The following is a 19781-nucleotide window of genomic DNA, read 5'->3' as shown; positions in this document are numbered from 1 at the left end:
GGATCTCATGGTGAAGCTGGGAGTGCGACTAGATCCATTCAGACCCAAAGGATATACAATTTTGAGCCGGTGAAAGCCAAAAACAAAGGAATTTTATGAGACAAAACTTTGAATTGAGAATATATATGCCAAAAACTCAAGAAGGAAGTTGTTGATCTGAGTTTAAAGTAGAATGTGCTTTAATGGAAGAATTACAGATTAAATCTCTGAGTTTGCCACAAGGTTGCACCAGTCTACTTGATCCTAGTCAGGGTCTATAGTATATATTGACTATACATTAATAAACAAGACTTGTACCTTTTAACTTCAATTTTCCTTTTGTCTTATCTTGCTGTCACTTCCACTTCCTCAATCTTCTATCTTTTATATAGTTTACAGATGAACTTCCTTGAAAAGCAGAAAGACATAGAACTCTTTTTTTTTATCTAACTTTATTAAAACACTGTGATTTATAAAGTTGTTCATAATACAGTTGTTTTGGTCATTCAGTGTTTCAACACCAACCCCACCACCAGTGTGACTTCCTTCCACTATTGTACCCATTTTCCCACTCTCCCTCCAAGACTGCCCCCACTAGCAGTCATAAGATAGTATATTTTATATTTCTCATTACAACAAAATGGCAAATGGAATCATCAAAAAATAGTTCAGTAAAAGAAAATTTGTGAAAATTGTTATGTATGAGAATGGTGTTATTAAAGTCATCGCGTGAGGATTTACTGAGCTGCTTGTTGGTAGTTGAGCCTTCTGTGTTATTATTTTAACTTATTGAGCTTAGTGGCTTCTATGCAACTTTCCCATCTAATTTGCTGTGCTCCTGCTGGGCTATCACTATGGTCAAATTTGGAGGTGTTGCATAATCATTTATGTGGCCATGGGCTCCGGGAGCTGTAAAACTGGGACAATTCTTTGGTTTGGTGTCTCTTGAGTTAGTCATGAAGTGGTGAGGCTGGGCTGATGTTATATGCCAGAGGCTATGTGGTGTCTGTGAAACTACTGGGCCTTAGGGCAGAACAGGGTTGAAGAAGAGGCTGCCTGCCCCAACTCATAGAAGGCCCCAGAATTTTCAACTCAAAGACCAGTGTACCAGAGAGACACAGAGCTCTTGTTTGACTTTCTTTTGAGTCTTCTGGGAAAAGTTCTGGCAACCTATTATATAACTTCCTTTACTAATTTTTTTTATTCTTGTTGCAATCCCCACCACCTCCCCACCCTTAGGTACTCAACCTCTTCATCGCATTGCTGCTCAATTCCTTCAGCAATGAGGAGAAAGATGTAAACTCAGAAGGAGATGCCAAGAAAACCAAAGTTCAATTAGCCCTAGATCGGTTCCACCGGGCCTTTCGTTTTGTGATAAATACTCTTCGACACTTTTGTTGCCAGTATTGTAGAAGGCAAAAACTATCAAAACAAAAAGAGGTGACAGATGTGCTTGCCACAGAAACCAAAGGAATCATCCCCCTGGTCATAGAGATGAAAGGGGGTCCATGTGATGAATTTGGAGTTCAAACTTCTGCATCAAAGACCTTGAATATTGGCCATGATCGAATTTGGTTGGCTCCACTTGCAGAGGAAGAACATGATTTTGACTCTGTTCCCAAAGTTAATGTACCTGAGGCCGAGAAAAAGGTATAAAAATCTCACATACAAACTTACAGATCATACAAATCTAGCATTGCTCCGGGGTGCTAGTTGTCTTCCCTGTACTGAGTGCAGTAAGGGAATTATAAGGGTATAAAAAGTTATCTTAGTAATCAAAACTCAGAGTTGTTTTAAAACCGGGTCTGGCTCATGTGACACGGTTGTGAGGTATCAGAGGAATCCCAAGGTCACAGTGATCTGGATGATAGGGGAAGCAAAGGCTTTTGGTAAAGCTCTAAAATAAGAGTTTGAAGGGGCCAGAGTAATAACACAGTGGATAGAGCATGCGCTTTGCACATGACTGACTGGGGTTCAATACCCAGCACTCCATATGGTCCTGACCCCCACCAGGAGTGTTCCCTGAGTGCAGAGCCAGGAGTAAGCCCTGAGCAATAACTGATGTGACCTCAAAAATAAAACAAAAAAGAGACAGTGGGAACAAACTCAATTTCTGCAGAGATTAGTGGAGGTTCACAGAGGTGGTTCATGAGGTTCATGAAGGTGGTGGGAGAAGAAGGTCTATCAGGGAGTGTTTGGGTAATACATGACCCAAACAAATATTTCGGGCTTCAACCTGGATGCTGCAGGGCTTATTTGTATATTCCTGTGCTTTCCGCAGTAACAACCACCAACAACATATGGGAGTTCCATTTGCTCAGTATCATTGCCAATGTTGGGTATTGTCAGTCTTTAATTTTAACCACTCTAATGGGTTTGTAGTGATATCTTATTAAGGATTTAAGTTTTTCACTGATAAAAATTTGCACATATTTTTAATGCCTCTTTTGGCTGTTTATATATATGTATATATATAATATATATAATATGTATGTATATTATATATTCATTGATGTAGTATCTATTGCCCATTTTTTGTTGAAAGACTGCTTCTTATCATTGAGTTCTAGGAATATATTAACTATTATGGATGCTAATTCTTTGATGTGTATATTTTGTAAATTTTCTTTCCTTCCTTTCTTCACTTCCCTCCCTTCTCCCTTCCTTCCTTCTTTCTTTCCTTTCTTTCTTTCCTCCTTTTATTGGGCCTCACCTGTTAGTGCTCAGGACTATTCTTAGCTCTGTGCTAAGGAATGGCCCCTGAACCCCTGGAGGTATTCAGGGGACCATATGTAGTGCCAGGTATTTGAACCAGAGTCAAGGCAGAAAAAGACACATGAAAGACTTTACCTCCTTCCAGCTCCATATTGCACACATTTTCTACTTATCTGTGGTCTACCTTTTGTTTTCCTTATGGTCTCTTTCAATGAACAGAAGAATTTAATTCTGTAAAAGTATAATTTATCAATATTTTCCTCTCTGATTCATGTATTTTATTTCTGTTTTAAGAACTCTTTGTATATACCACAGTTGTAAAGATTTCTTCATATCTTTTCTTTGATAATTTTATAGGCTTCACACTAAGGTTTAATTTCATGATTCATTTCAACTTAATTTCCATTGAGTTATTTATTTTTTTACTTTTGGGCTATACCTGGCAATACTCAGGAGTTACTCCTGCTTGGCTCACAGGATTTACTCCTAGCAGTGCTCAGACGACCATATGAGATATTGGGGATTGAACCTGAGTTTACCATGTCCAAGACAAATGTTCTACCAGTTGTTCTATGGCTTAGCTCCAAGTTAGGTTTTTATACACATTACTAGAATACTTACATGTCTAGGTATTCTAATATCACTGTCACTGTCACTGTCCTCCTGTTGTTCATCGATTTGCTCGAGCAGGCCCAGTAATGTCTCCATTGGAGACTTTGTTGTTTCTGTGTTTGGCATATCGAATACCTCACGGGTAGCTTGCCAGGGTCTGCTGTGCGGGCGAGATACTCTCGGTAGCTTGCCGAGCTCTCCAAGAGGGGCGGAAGAATCGAACATGGGTCGGCCATGTTGGCTGCGTGCAAGGCAAACGCCCTACCGCTGTGCTATCGCTCCAGTCCTCATTCTAATATCATACACAGAAAAGACTATTTTTTCCCTATTGAATCAACTTGGTATTTTTGTAAAATTTCAAATGACCAGGATGCCAGAGAAGTTAAGGCACTTGTTTGCAAACTGCCAACCCCAGTTTGATCCCTGATACTTCGTATGGTCCCTGAGTACCACCAGGAGTGATCCCTGAGCACAGAGCCAGGAGGAAGCTCTGAGCACCTCTGAGTGTAATTTAAGAACAAAAACACAAAAATCAACTGACCATAAATATATCAACTTTTTTCTGGATTCTTAATTCTGTTTTATTGACTTAGGTCTATTTATGATTTTTTTTTATACCATCCATACTATCTTGATGACTGTTCGGTTAGGCAACATTGCAAGTTATAATTGGTACATAACATTACTTGGGAAACTCTCAGTCATTACAGTTTCAACAAGGGATGGAATTGGGACGTCCTTTACCCTGTCATCTGGCTCTACTAAAAAACCTGCAGCTTACTTTCTTGTTAACTAGTTTCTCTTTAGAATATGCCTTATTAAAAAGAAAGCTCTCACATGTTTCAGAATAATTCCTTTCTGAAATCTCCCTCTCCTGCTGAAATACAGCAGTTTCCTCCCAATATTTACTATTGTGTTAGACTTCCAAGAGGTAAAACTCACAAACACGTAAGGGACCCTTGGAGGTTTTCTTTTCCTTCTTTCTTTCTTTCTTTCTTTCTTTCTTTCTTTCTTTCTTTCTTTTTAAATTTTTATTAGTGAAACACCATGAGGTACAGTTGTAGACTTACAAATTTTTGTGCTTGGGTTTCAGTTATACAATGACCCATCCCTCCACCAGTGCCCATTCTCCAACACCAATGATCCCAGTATCCCTCCCAACCCCCCAGACCCCCCAATCCCACCCCGCCTCTGTGGCAGGGCATTCCCTTTTGTTCTCCCTCTCCTTTTGGGTGCTATGGTTTGCAAAAGAGTTATTGAGTGGCAATCATGTTTGGTTTATAGTCTACTTTCAGCATGCATCTCCCATCCTGGGAGGATCCTCCCAACACCCTTTATTTGGTGCTTCCTTCTCTATCTGAGCTGCCTTTCCCCCTAGCATGTGAGTCTGGTCTCCAAGCCATGGAGTAAACCTTCTGGTACTTATCTCGGCTATTCTTGGGTGTTAGTCTCCTATTTTGTTACTTTTATGTTCCCCAGATGAATGCAATCTTTCTATGTCTGTCCTTCTCTTTCTGACTCATTTTGCTTAGCATGATACTTTCCATGTAGTACCACTTGTATGTAAATTTCATGACTTCATCTTTTCTAACAGCTACATAGTACTCCATTGTGTAGATGTACCAAAGTTTCTTTAACCAGTCATCTGTTCTTGGGCACTCAGATTTTTTCCAGATTTTGGCTATTGGAAACAGTGCTGCAAAAATTTAGAAATTGAGCTCCCATTTGACCCAGCAATACCACTCCTTGGAATATATCCCAGAGAGGCAAAAATGTATAGTCGAAGTGACATCTGCACTTGTTTGTTCATTGCAGCACTATTTACAATAGCCAGAATCAGGTTTTATTTTTCTGTCTTATCTACTGTGAACTTCCAGCAACTTGTCAGTGATAGCTAAGTTTGCCACACCCTGACACTGGGTCCAAGGGACATAATTGCTTCTGGGTTTCTGCTTGAGTAAGTCATGAGTCTCTGTATTACCTGGTTAATTTCTGCAGTTTGGCAGGCAGCTATAGCCTGGGATTTCTTTTCTCTAATGACAGTTCATTGATCTAAGAAGAGCTGTTGATTTTCATTTTGTTCAGCATTTTATTTAGGATAGATTAGCGACTTCCAGGTTACCTACACGTGAGATTAGGAACTGGCAGTCCCTGTGGGAAGTTTAAAAGGTACAAATCCATTCTTTTTATTATTATAGGGCTATTAAAATTTTGCATTTCTTCTTGAATTTGTTTTGGTAGTTTTTGTATTTCTAGGACTATATTCCTTTCATTGAAATTATTGTTTTGGACACAGTTATCAATAATATTCTTTATAATCCTCTTGGATTTCTGCAAGATTGATATAAATGTCCACCTTTCACTCCTGATAATAGTCTTTTGGGTTTTTCTCTCTCTTTCTTTTTCTTGGTCAGTCTTATTTAAGTCTATATCAGGTTGTTGATATTTTTAAATGACAAACTTTTAATTTTGTTTATATTGTTAATTATTTTATTAAATTCTATTCACATACTTAGTGTTACCTTTCTTCTGCTTGCTTTTAGATTAGTTTTCTCTTCTTCCTTTGCTAAGGGGATTAGGAATGTAGGTCACTGGTGGAGTACATATTTCACACATGCCCTGGATTCAATTTCTGGTCTCCCCAAACCCAAAAAACAAAACCTTAAACTTTTCCAATACTTTTTTTTTTTTTTGCCTTTTGGATCACACCCAGCTATGCACAGGGTTACTCCTGGCTCCCCACTCAGGAACTACCCCTGGCGGTGCTCAGGGGACTATATGGGTTGCTGGGAATCAAACCCGGATCAGCCGCGTGCCAGGCAAATGCCCTACGCACTGTGCTGTTGCTCCAGCCCCACTTTTCCAATACTCAAAGACGAAAATCTTTTCTAACTTTTCCGTAATATTTTCTGTGACCTCTGACTATTACTAAATGTGTATACTAAATGTATATTTAATTCTTTAAATTTTAGGGGTACTAATTTATAATTTTAATTTGTTATGATCAGAGAACATTCTCTGTGCTGTTTTATCCTTTTAAATTTACCAAGAGTTATTTTATGGCCTAGCATATTACCTGTTATGGAAATATTCTACCTGCCCTTGATAATAACATGTATCCTATTATTTGTGGTCTAGTGTGTTAGAGATGTCCCTGAGGTATAAAGTTTAATTCTTCTTTCTCCTCTGCAGATTTTCCACTTAGCTGTATTTGCTTTTAAAAATTGGCTAGTGAGGTCTTCAACTATTATTGTTGAATTGTCTGTTTCTCCTTTCAATTCTGTTAATTTTTACTTCAGTTCTTTTGAAAAACTTTATTTGGTACATATATGTTTGTAAAAAAGCTTCCTGACACAAAAGATTTTTCATATAAGGTCTTTATTACTCTGAGGTATTTTCATTCAACTTCCATTTCACTGAAAGATTTTACCATGAATTTTACTGAATCTTATTAAATGCCTTCCCTGTATTATGTTTTCTCTCTGATGACATGTCTAGAAGGAATATTGATTCTACGCTGTGTTTCTCTGTCAGGTTTATACAAGCCCCCAGGAAACTAAGAGTACAAACAGTCCAGGAGTTCCAACTGTAGAAATTGTTGTGTTTGGTGATGATACCTCTCCTTCAATGCAGAATCCCCAAAAGGTAATTTTCCGAAGGGGCTCCCAAATGAAACATGTGAATCATCCTTGCACCTCCAACTTAGTCGTTTGGAAAAATATTAAGATTAGCTCCATTAGCACATTGTTGTAAATTCATAATATGGAGATCTAGGCCAGGATTTCTCACAATGGCATCTGAGAGTAGAATCATACTTTACTGTGTATAGACTTATCTGTGAATTACAGGATGTGTGGCATTCCTGGACCCCACCTATTAGTATTTCTCGGTTGTGAAAACAAAAACACCTCTAGACAATGTTCTAATATCTCCTGCAGGGTAAAAGCTAATGATCAGTGAGTACCTCTGGTACAGGCCTATTATACTAGAAGATGCCTAAAAATTTTACTCATTAGTTACTGGCTTTGCTATTTGGAATGAGGTTTCCAATCAGCGGTGTGGTTTGAAGAGAGGCCAAGGTTCAGATCCCTTCAGATCCCTTGCCAGAGGAAAACAGTTAAAGGCTTTTCTCCTGAATTCAGGGTTGGGTAGTGCATTTAGAATAAGACACGACAAAGATATACTTTTTTTGACACTTGTCATTCTTAGAAATCTTTGATTCACTCATTTTCTCCCTAAAAGGATACATGGTGAGGTTTTTGCACTACCCTAGTGAAAGAGAATATTGATTTTCCCTTTCTTTTGTTCTGATATGCAGAATTTTGATGCCATCAGCTTATTCTCGGATTGTAGTACCATTGAGCCACAGGATACTGTGGGGCGGGTGCTTGAAATGGTTCCCAAAAAGCAACCTGGGAGATGTTTGCCCAAAGGTAAGTGATAGTATGCTTGCATCCAGATCACACACTATTCAGAAAAGATTCTGTTGGTTAAAATTCTTTTAATTCTTTATTGATAGATTCCTTCTTCTTTCTCTTGGAGACAAAAGTGAAGAGAAAGCACTGTAGTCTGTTAGACCTATTATTAGGATAGGCAAAAGGGATTTCAGGAAATTCTGGGTTCAGTAGGATTCATTTACACAGCCCACAAACAAGGTTAGATAGTTCCAGAAAGTTTTTTAGAAAGTTTTCTTGGCCAATATTCTGCCACTTTGTATAATCCCCAGTATATTCATTGTGAGGATATTCTTAGGATCATAAACCAAAAGAACTTGATCATAAATTAAGAGTTGACTCAGACTCTTGCCATGCCCTCAGCTCATCCCTTAATATTTTTTTTCTGGAAGCAGAATAGCATTGCAGTTAAATGTTTGGTTCTGAAGCTACACTGGCCAAACTCAAATTTAGGGCTCTTCACTTATTGTCTGTTACTTGTTCGGTGCTTCTTGTATAAAATGGGTCTAATAATAGTATCTACTGCAAAAAAAATAGTATCTACTGCAATGGGTTGTTGTGGGCACTAAATAAATGAATGTGAACCTTATAAGTGTATCTGGCCTCTAAAAAGAAATCAATAGTTAGCACTATTTCTGGATTCTTTGTATGTCAGGTGGTTTCTTCCTATTTTATTCATTATTTACTGTTTTATTAAGGGGAATTTGTGTTTGTGTCTGTCTCCCCCATGAGTTCCTTAAAAACAAAGTGACATAATCAATATTGTATTTCTAGAATAGGATCTGACTCATATTATGGGCAAGTTTGGACTCAGAAAGAACAACTAAGAATAGGTTTCAAATTCATTTGTGAGATGTTTGACATTCTCAAAGCTTCCTAAGTGGTTGACAGTTAGCTAGAGGAAGATTACCATTCTCCTGGCTTGTGTTTGAATGGTTCTCTAAAGTGTACTTATGATAGCAACAGTGGAGATGAAGATTAAAGATGAGTTTTAGAAGAATAAAGGGGTAGGGAAAAAGAGGGAGAAATAAATCTTTTGGGGGATATAGATTTATTGATATTTTAAGAGATGGCTGGAGATGAGGGGGCAGCTTGAGGAAACCACACAGTAGTTTTCGGAAGATGATAAAGAAAGGAGTGGAATGTTGCAGTCACCACAAAGTTAAGATGCATAGATTGTGGAGGGAGGAACGAGGAGGAGGGTACAGAGTGAAACAGTCACCTTGGAATGGTGACTCATTCGAAGGACTTGTGGGCGTAGTAAGATCAAATGCTCAGCGATGTGCAAACAGCTGGGTCAGCGACCCTATTCTCCCACTATGGTTTGGGTGGTTTTCAGCAGCTGTGCCTGCAGTCCTTTGAACCCAGTTTACTTTTGCAAAATGATAAATAAAGTAAAGGCTGCTCAACTAACAACCATGAAATTTCTGTGGCAAACAATAATAATCAAGTGTTTGCGTCATTCCACTCACTCTGACTGGTTATCTCTACTGATCTTGATGGGCTTCATGTGATTGGTATTAACTCGTGCTTAGCTGATCTAGCCTGCATTTACATGGGTGATTAGACTCTGGACCTCATGGTCTGGTACCAGAATCAGCCCTTTCTCCAGAAAGGGCACAAGAGAGCAAGTGGGACATACAGGGCTTCTAGGGACATGGGTTCAAAATAAACGCATCGTGATTCAACTCTACACTTTTGTCTAAAATCATGTATATAAGTATAGAGTCAGGGAACTGAGAGGCTGAGGAGATGTTGCAGTGGGTAGGGCACTTACTTTGCACACTGCTAATCTGATTTGATTCCCTGCAACTCACATTGTTCCCAGCCACACCAGGAGTTATCCCTGAGTGCAGAGCCAGGAATAAGCTCAGAGCACTGCTGGGTATGCTCCCCAAACAAAACCCAAAATTCTCCCAACATGGGACTGAAACAATGCTTTATCTCTCTAGTAGAAGGATTTGAAAAGACAAAGAGTGTGGCTTACAGGGAGGGGCAACAAGTTGGGTCTATTTATGCATTCTTCTGCTGCTCATACTAATGATATGCTTATTGCTTGCAGGTCTGCGTTTCTGCTTTCCATGCTGTGCTGTGGACAAGAGAAAATCCCCCTGGATGCTCTGGTGGAAGCTGCGGAAAACCTGCTACCAAATAGTAAAACACAGTTGGTTTGAGAGCTTTATTATCTTTGTGATTCTTCTGAGCAGTGGGGCACTGGTAAATTATCACTGTCTTGTGGGAACATTTGGGAGAAAGGCAATTGGGGTGTTGCATCCTGGCTTGGCTCCCTTGGGGATGTTCATGAGGGGAGATCAGAGAGACAAGGAATCTTTGCCACCAGTTTCCTAAGGGATCAGGAGTTTTACAACTTTTGGGATCATGTTCCACCTGGGAAATCCCCAAGTCAGAGGCCCGTGGGAAAGCATGGTCCAAACCAACATTCTGAAGTGGCTATTGGAATCTAGTCCAGGTCTGCTCATCAGTCTCAGACAGTTTTGAGTCATCATCTCAATATTCTTCTACATATTGCTTTATTGAGTCAGTAAGGTTTTTACCTTTCTTTTCCTGAAAACTGCAATGTGGCTTCCTAATTGATTTGTGAGGAATCATGTCTCCCACATGATTCTCAGAGGGTCTTGTGGCCACTTCTGGCAATTCTTACCTACCCAGTTTGGGAGTTTTATGGTAGGTCCTGGGGACATGGTACTGCTTGAGTCCTGTGGTGTTGGAATTCATTAGACCCACCCTAGCAATGCTGGAGTACTCAAGACAATACTCCATAGAGCTCCAGCGTCTTTAGGATTATGTTCATCCTGGTATTGTTCAGAAGGCCATGGAGTACTAGAGATCAAATTTGGAGAGCTCGGTACTATCTCCTGCCCCAACCCCCTACATTACTGCTTTCCCAAAGGTCAAATGTTGGGAGAAGCTTCATGGACCATAGTAGGGTATATAAGTAGTCTTGGTGTTTTCCATCACTTTTAAGAGTGATGGATCTCTTTTTTTTTTTGCTTTTTTTGGGGGAGTTACACCCGGAGATGCACAGGGGTTACTCCTGGCTTTGCACTCAGGAGTTACTCCTGGCGGTGCTCAGGGGACAATATGGGATGCTGGGAATCGAACCCGGGTCGGCCGCGTGCAAGGCAAACGCCCTACCCGCTGTGCTATAGCTCCAGCCCCCAGTGATGGATCTCTTAAGAGTGAAGATAAAGTTATACTGTGTTATATACATGATAACATCCTCCCAGATTGAGGTACAGTTTGAGTCCCAGTGATGTTTAGAAATAGCATGGACTCCACCAGCATCCATAGCCACAGAGTTTACAAACTCCTTTCTGCTTTCTGTTTCTCTGTACAATTCTGAACTCTCACCCTTTGGGTGAAAGTATTTTCTCTTAGATTACCTGCATATTTCTCTTGTCCTTCTCTTTTTCTTTTTTCTCCTCCTCCCCTTCCTCCTGTTCCTCCTTCTCTCTTTCTCTTCTTTTTAATCTTCTGTATAACCTGAAAGGGGTCGTAATATGTAGCTAAACTCTCCTATATTTTTTATGTGAAATTATCCTATTTTTTATGTGAAAGAAATGGAGTCCTGGGTTCTCCTTGTTGATTTGGAGTCACAGAACATTTCACAAGTTATTAACAAGTTGAAGGGGCAGAAAGATGTCTTGCTTCTGCACTGCGGACTTGCTGGCTTATGCTTTATACCTGGGTACTCTCAGGTCAAGGAAACTGAACATAACCTATGCAAACTTGTGATCAATAGGCACCCTCATTCATTTGTTTTCTGCCAATAATAACAATTATTTGTTAATTATTCTGCAAATATAAATGCAGATTTCTTTAAAACCATCTCAGGGAACTAAATTTCTTTTTCTTTTTTTTGGGGGTGGGGTCACACCCAGCAATGCACAGGGCTTACTCCTGGCTCATGCACTCAGGAATTATTCCTGGCGGTGCTCAGGGGACCATATAGGATGCTGGAAATCGAACCCGGGTCATCCCCATGCAAGGCAAACACCCTACACACTGTGCTATTGCTCCAGCCCTTTCTTAATTTCTAATTGCTGACCCTTGGCCTAGGGTTACCTGTATGTGTATTCTTTTCACTGACAAGTCTATTTTTATTCAAGCAGTGAGGTTGAATAAAACTTACTCCAGGCCTAGGTGGTATCTACCAGGCCCTGTAGTAGGCAGTGGGAAGCAGTGGTGATTTCAAAGGCCAGAGACACAAGCCATTTGGGAATCATTAAAGAAAATACATAATCAGAGAAGCAGCAGAATGCATGCCATTCTTGTTATCAAGCAAAGAAGAACATTCTAGAAGAGGCTTTCATCCTCTGCTTTATTACACATAAAGTAAAGTAAAGTAAAGGCCCTCCCGTTGTTCGTCAATTTGCTCGAGCGGGCCCAGTAACGTCTCCATTGGAGATTTTGTTGTTACTGTGTTTGGCATATCGAATACATCACGGGGAGCTTGCCAGGCTCTGCCATGTGGGCGAGATACTCTCGGTAGCTTGCCGGGCTCTCCGAGAGGGACGGAGGAATCGAACTCAGGTCGGTAATGTTGGCTGCGTTCAAGGCAAACGCCCTACCGCTGTTTGCAGAGAAATAAAGACAGGAACACCAAATACCTTGACACTGTATGTGTACAGAAAAGCAGTTCATTGTCACCTGAAAGTTTGTTAAACATGCCTGGTCTGAATCAGAGGTGATTGAAGCTTATTTGAGTTTGAGACTCTAGACACAGTCTAGTAAAGCTCAGCTGCTGATATCAGTCTGCTTTTCTATAAAACTTATTTGGTCCTGCTGAGCCATTTGGCTGCTATGTCTCCAGAATACGAGGGAATTAGCTTCTGACATTCAGATTCTTCTCTCCTCAAGAATCAATCGGATAAGTCTCTGCTATTCAAGAGCTTGTAGTTTAGTGAGGAAGACAGATATAGTCCAGATCACTATGGACAGATTCTGGAAGTATGTTCAGAGAATAGGTGACCCAGGGCCATATTGGATAGCACCTAACCCACTCTTGGTGGAGTATAGTTTTTTTTAGAAAACACCAGTTGAGATGAAATTATATGGCTGGTGAGAAATGAGCATGTCAAAGCCAGACATAGAGGACATTTTTCGGGGAAAAGCAAATTAGGAAGTCGGAAGTGACATTTTCCTTTTGTATTCACTTTCCCCAGTACTGTGGGGCCTGAAAGTTAGCTGAACTCCTCCCTTCAATGATTGTCCAGTGTCCTTGGACATGTTCAGAACCTGCATCTTTTTACTCTTTTCTTTCATTCTCAGTAACTCTATAAGGACCAGAAGGACAACTTACACCTTACAACTCACACCTTAGTTATATGGACCTTGAAGAGTCTGTCTGTCTGTCTCTCTCTCTCTCTCTCTCTCTCTCTCTCTCTCTCTCTCTCTTTCTCTCTCTCTCTCTCTCTCTCACACACACACACACACATTGGGTGAGAAATGTATAGGTGTGACATGAAAAGGACTTGCTCCCAAATTTAGAATATCTCACTTTCATAATCACACTTTTCAGGTGTTTAAAATAATTGAACCTGGGCAGCTCTGAATCAGAGCTTCTCTTACTTCGTGAATGTATAATAGTATCTGCAGGGAACACTAGTGTCCATAGAGATAAAGCTGTTGGTGGAGGAAGATGATGGGCATCAGGATCTAGTGTGTGGGCTCAGGTGTTTGGGCATGATGAAGTAAGTAGTGGAGAGCCACTAAAGAAAGCCTCTAAGGCCATTTGGATGCTGAAAGATATGCCATTACTGGTTCTAGAAAAGATGAATGAGATATTGTTGGTAATAGGTAAAAGGACTGGGAAGACCAGAAGATGGTATAAGAATACCAAAGGAAGGTACTTTTATATTCCAGCGGTTCTGGAGGTAGCCTGGGGAGTTAGAGCGGTAACAAAAATGTAGCAGGAACCTTTCCATTCTTCTAGTTTTACTGACTCAAACGATTGATTTGGGAGAGCACAGCCTATATGCCATTGGGGGAAAACCTTGTCATTTTACTAAAATAAGAAATTGAAATCCAGGAGTTCTATCAAATATTTAACCTGAACTATGCCTATGTTTTATTAATTCAGATGTTTGAAGATGAGTTCCTCCCAAGAAGACCTCAAATTAAAGAATTACTTGAGTACACCGACAAATTTTTCACATTCATTTTTATCCTGGAGATGGGTTTGAAGTGGGTGGCTTTTGGATTTAGGAAGTATTTTACCAATGCCTGGTGCTGGCTGGATTTCATCATTGTGATTGTAAGTTTATCATCTCTATGTTCCTTGTGGACTGAGTGGGGGAGGGGAATGGGGGAACATTATTGGAGCTCCTTTTATTTTTTTTTTAAATATATGTTTTATATGGTACCTCATCAAAGTATTGCTCTGTCTGAGATAGATCTACCTGGACCTATTCTTGGTTTTCTTATCTCCACCAACTTTCTTCTTCCTTATTTGTTTGTTTGTTTCTTTCTGCCATATATGGCAGTGTTCTCAGGGTTTCTTCCTGGCTCTGCTCAGGGATCACTCTTGGTGGGTTCAGAGGACCATATTGGTGCCCGGGATCAAACCAGGGTCAGCTACATGCAAGGCAAGTGCCTATGCATTGCTCTGGACCACTAACTTTTTCATTTCTTTTCAAAGCTTCTCAAAGCAGGTTAGCCAATAGATTAGATTGACCTCCATTTTGATTGACAAGAAATGTGAAGATTTTTACTTTAATTTAATCTGCACAACAATGTTCCAAGTTAAGAAAAATGTTACATTACCTACCAAATAACAGGCAAGTAAATCTGAAACTCAGATAATTAGCAACTTGTTCAGGCAAAAATGGAGTTTGCACTTTGCTATGTATGGTGCAAAAGCCAACCATGGTAATAGTAGATTACATTTATCATGGGCTTTCTCTGTGATTCTGTCATATCCTTCACATGTGTGCATACACACACACACACACACTCTATTTCTCTCTTTGACTACTGTCACAGTCTTTCCATGTGGTAGGCACTATGATAGCTGCCTGAGAAACATGTTCTAAATTGCCCAGCTACAAGTGAAAGAGGTGAGATACCAACAGTAATTTAAAACCCTTCAAATTAGACATCTGTTCCGTTTCTTCTTTATTCCCCCTCCACATTTTTTGTTTGTTTTTTGAGCCACACTTGGCAATGGTCATGGCTTATTCCTGGCTCTGTGCTCAGGGATCACTACTGCTGAGATGGTGAGATTTGGAGTGACCATATGGGATGCTAGATTGAACTCAGGTCTGCTGCATGCAAGGCAAGCATTCTACCCACTGTACAGTAGCTCCGGCTCCAACATCTGTGTCCTTTCTACCATTAACAAATTAAATGGCTATTACAACTATTAAAAGGGGTCAGTACACCCCTCTGGAAGACCAACAGATTGTTGGTAAACATAAGCAGGCCAAGAGATTCAGGCACTTAGAAAGGCATCGGTGCCATAGAAGCTTCAGCTGGTGCCAACACATGGTCATCAACTCCATCAACTTCTCTAGTGCAAGTTACTCTGTACCCATCATCTGGCTAGGTCGTAAAGAGGGCTTCATGAGACAGCAAGCAGGTGGTTGGCATCTTCATTCTAGGAACCTGTGACTTTTTGGGAGACTGGCCCTAAAGCTTATTTGTCTACTTTTTGTGTGTGATTTTAAGCAAAGTCCCTAGGGTTTTTGTTTGGTTGAGTTTTTTTAGGGGGGGTCACATCTAGTGGTACTTAGGCAAGTGCCCTACCCACTGAGCCATTGCTCCAACCCAAATATTTTGACATATGTTTTCACTGGATAAAATCAAAGTGTGTGGGACTAGAAATTATCCAGAGTTGACAAAATGCAATATGGAAAATGTAAATCTAACAATAACACTTTAAAACATCAAAGCAATGGTCTAATAGTATAGTGACAAAAATTAAAAGGGTCCAAGACCTAGACAGTTTTTTTTCTTTTTCTACTGAATCACTGTGAGATACAATTACAAAGCTTTCATGTTTGAGTTTCAGTCATACAGTGAATGAACACTCATCCCTCAACCAGTGCACATTCTCCACCACCAATGTCCTCAGTACCTCCCTCATTCCAACCCTCCCCCTGCCTCTGTGGCAGAAAATCTCCCCCATACTCTCTACTTTTGGGCATTATGGTTTGCAGTGTAGATAGTGAGAGGCTATCACGTTTGTTCCTTTATGTACTGCAAGCACACATCTCCCATCCTGAACAATCCCTCCAACCATCACTGATTTAGTGATCCCTTCTCTATTCCAGCTACCTTCTCCCCCCAGCTCATGAGGCAGGTTTCCAACTATGGAGCAACATTTCTGGCCCTTGTGTCTACTGACAATTTTTCAAGCAAGTTTGGCCAATTGCAGAGAAGTAGACGGAATATTCTTCCCCCCAAGATTCATATGTTGAGCTTCAAATGTTTAATTCAAACTCATCACCATTGTGTTGGTCTTTGGAGCTGGGTATTTGGGACATGATAAGGTGTCATATGAATCTTTGGTCTATATCTTAATCTAAATGTAATTAATAGCCTTACAAAAGAGATCCCATGTAGCTTCCCTTCTGTTATGAGAAGACAGTAAGAAAGAAGATGGTCATAGTGAGTCAGGAAACAGGCTCTGTCCAGACACTCACTCTTGGACTTTCCATCATCCAGAACTGTGAAAAGTTTTTTTTCTACGTTTTTGTTTATTTCTAAACCCCCAAGGCCATGCTATTCTGATAGAGCTGTTTGAGTTAGGGCAAACAGTTACCTCAACCTTATTCAGACTATGACAAAGAATAGGAAATGAGGAGACACTTACAAATTTAGTTTATGTGACAAGCAGAACTTTGATAACAAAATGAAAGAGACAAAGATGATAAGAGAATAGAATCTTGTAATATCTTTATAAATTACAGAGAAAGCATTTGGTGAGTGTGACTTCCTGTTGTTATTGGTTAGCCTTAGCACCAGACAGATCAAGATGTATATCCGAACTCTATCTGAAACGAGTTGCAGCTCCTTCTAAGGCTGTTGAGGCTTCCATCTGTAAAATGGTAGGCAAGAAAGAATATGGCTGCTTTGCTGTGAGGATTGAATGAGAGAATTAGGTGAAGATTCATTTTGTGCTGCTTGTTGATCGAGGTCATATAAAATGATATTTAAAATTTGGGAAGGGGGATGCAAACACAAGCACAAAAATACAGTTCTACTTCAACTGTGTCAAAATGTCTAACTTTGGATTTCTATTCATCAATAAAATAACTAGAACTTAATACAGGCTAGAGATTGAAGATAATATAGGTCAGTAGTAGAGCAACTGCTTTCCATTTATAAGGGCTTGGCTTGATCCCAGCAGCCACCCCTCACCAAACACACAGATCATGAAGATGCCATTTGTCATATTTATAACAGATAATTTTATGTAAAGTATATAAAAACTCTACAGACAACAAGAAAAAGACAATCCAAAGTAAGAATAGCAGAAGCATGCAAACAAGCAGTTCATAGAAGTCATTCTATGGACTAATAAACTGTCACTGTCACTGTCTCCCTGTTCATCGATTTTCTCGAGCGGGTCCAGTAACGTCTCCATTGTGAGACTTGTTACTGTGTTTGGCATATCGTGTTTGTCACGGGTAACTTGCCAGGCTTTGCCGTGCGGGCGAGATAGTTTCGGTAGCTTGCCAGGCTCTCCCAGAGGGGCGGAGGACTCAAACTCAGGTCAGCCGCGTTGGCCGCATGCAAGGCAAATGTCCTACCCATTGTTGGACTGAGAAGATATCTCAATTGTTGGAGTACATGTATATATGAAGTGTTGAGTTCAGTTCTCAGATCCATATGCCTCACACCCCAACATTGCTGGGCTATTGGTGTGTAGCCTTTTGGGTCCCCTGAACGCCATCTGGCTGACCCTAGCGGCCCCCCGCCTGAGAACCATGCACAGATCACATAGCCAGACTCAAAATTACTATCAATGTTTTAAATTGTGTTATTCTGTCATATTAACTCATTCGATTTCTCTCAATTCTCCGGCACTTTACTGGTACAATAAAACTGGAAGAATTCACAAGGAATGTTTTTATATAAGAGTGAACACTGACAGCAGCTTATTCAGAATATCATAACTCACTTGCTCTCCAGAGCAACCCCTCTTGCCAATAGAGCCTCCAAATTTTGATCTTTTTTAAAATTTTATTACTTTTTTATATTGAATCACCACGAGAAACGCAATTACAAAGTTATGCATGGTTGCTCTCTCTCTCTGCATTATGATTTGCAATACAGGTCCTGAAAGGATATCATTTTTATTTATTTCTTTAGTTATTTTTATGGTGGCAAACTAGAATCTGAGGCCTCACATCTGAAGGCAGGCATTCTGTTACTGAAGTATATCTCTGCCCCTCAGTTGAACCTATGAAGGCTCTGTGTCATCACTGAGGGGACTAAAGAGAAGCTGGAGAAATTCTCAGGGGTCAGCGCTGTGTGAGCACTGTCTGGGCATGTCCCTGGTGGTCCTTAACTTGCTGGTCCAGAGTATTGGTCCCAGCCCATTTAGCTACGGGCCCCTGCCGCTCACCCAAGAAAGTGACCTGCAAAAAAGTGATCTTCAACTTAAACACATTCTTTTTAAGTTTTCAGTTCATGTATTTACAGAGCATTCGAACCCTAAGTCCTGGAAGTTTAGAAGAACTCTATTAGGAGAGACTACTGGGATGAATTTCCCTAAAGGGAACTATTTGAGTGAAAATATTCACAAATAAATCATTTATATTTTTTACCTTTTGATTTTGATGCTATTTCAAACTTATAGAAAACTGCGATCTATACTTTGTATTCAGTTAATGTATGGAGTGGGGAAGTTGGACCACACCTAACAGTGCTCAGTGGCTACTTATGCCCTGTGCTCAGGAGTCATTCCTGGAAGTGCTAGGCACTGCACCAGAGCAGCCACATGTAAGGATCAAACACTTTAATTCTTGTACTGTCTCCAGCCCACACAATCATTTAAAAAGCCTCTTAACATTCCCCTCCTGAGTCACCAATCATTAACATTTTACTCCACCTGCTTTGTCATTTTCAATTTTTTTGTAGCCTGCTTGAGGTTAATGCTTAGCCCCTTTGTGCTAAGCATTCCCTTGTGTATTTGCTAAGAATAAGGATACTGTTTCTTTTTTTTTTAATTTTATTTTTATTGAATCACCTGAGATAGTTACAAAGCTTTCATTTTTTTTTTTTGCTTTTTGGGTCACACCTGGTGATGCACAGGGTTGACTCCTAGCTCATGCACTCAGGAATTGCTTCCGGTGGTGCTCGGGGGACCATATGGGATGCTGGGAATCAAACCTGGGTCGGCCGCGTGCAAGGCAAACACCCTACCCGCTGTGCTATCTCTCCAACCCCAAAGCTTTCATGTTTGGGTTACAATCACACAATGATCAAACACCCATCCCTCCACCAGTGCACATTTCCCACCACCAATATCCCCGGCATACCCCACTTTCACAAGCTCCCCCTGCCTCCATAGCACACAATATTCCCCATACTCTCTCTCTACTTTTGGACATTATGATTTGCAATACAGATACTGAGAGGTTATCATGTTTGGTCCATTATCTACTTTCAGCACACATCTTTCATCCTGACCGATTCCTCCAGCCATGATTTTCTTAGTAATCCCTTCTCTATCCCAGCTGCCTTCGAGGATACTGTTTCAAGTAAACATAGTGCAAGGATTCAAATCTGAACATTGACCAATATCTAATACAAAACCAATTTAAATGCTATCAATTTTTCACAACAAGACGTTTATGGCTAATTTTCTCTCCTCATCCCTAGTCCCTTAAGCACCCTGGCCCCATACCAATCCAGGATCCCACAGAACATATCCTTAGTTTGAGTTCCTTTAATTCACGATTGTCTCTGCTTTTCATTGTCCTTTATTTAATAAATATTGTGATGGCTTTGTTCTCACCTTTATGGGTTCCTGCTATGCCAGACAAGGAG

At 40.3% G+C, this 19781-nt stretch overlaps 1 protein-coding gene across 1 annotated transcript in view; it reads left to right on the top strand.

The window, feature by feature from the left end:
• The window catches only part of SCN11A (sodium voltage-gated channel alpha subunit 11), a 103021-nt gene that overhangs the window by 58056 nt on the left and 25184 nt on the right, over positions 1-19781 (top strand). Inside the window, exons 15-19 of the mRNA XM_056129319.1 lie at positions 1219-1629; positions 6841-6951; positions 7625-7739; positions 9823-9977; positions 13864-14037. Of these exons, the coding sequence (XP_055985294.1) occupies positions 1219-1629; positions 6841-6951; positions 7625-7739; positions 9823-9977; positions 13864-14037 (966 nt within the window). The remainder of the gene's footprint in view (positions 1-1218; positions 1630-6840; positions 6952-7624; positions 7740-9822; positions 9978-13863; positions 14038-19781) is intronic.

Source organism: Sorex fumeus, unplaced genomic scaffold (genome assembly GCF_029834395.1).
Source record: "Sorex fumeus unplaced genomic scaffold, SorFum_2.1 ptg000072l, whole genome shotgun sequence".
Taxonomy (NCBI): domain Eukaryota; kingdom Metazoa; phylum Chordata; class Mammalia; order Eulipotyphla; family Soricidae; genus Sorex; species Sorex fumeus.
This window is presented reverse-complemented; position numbering and strand designations above follow the sequence as displayed.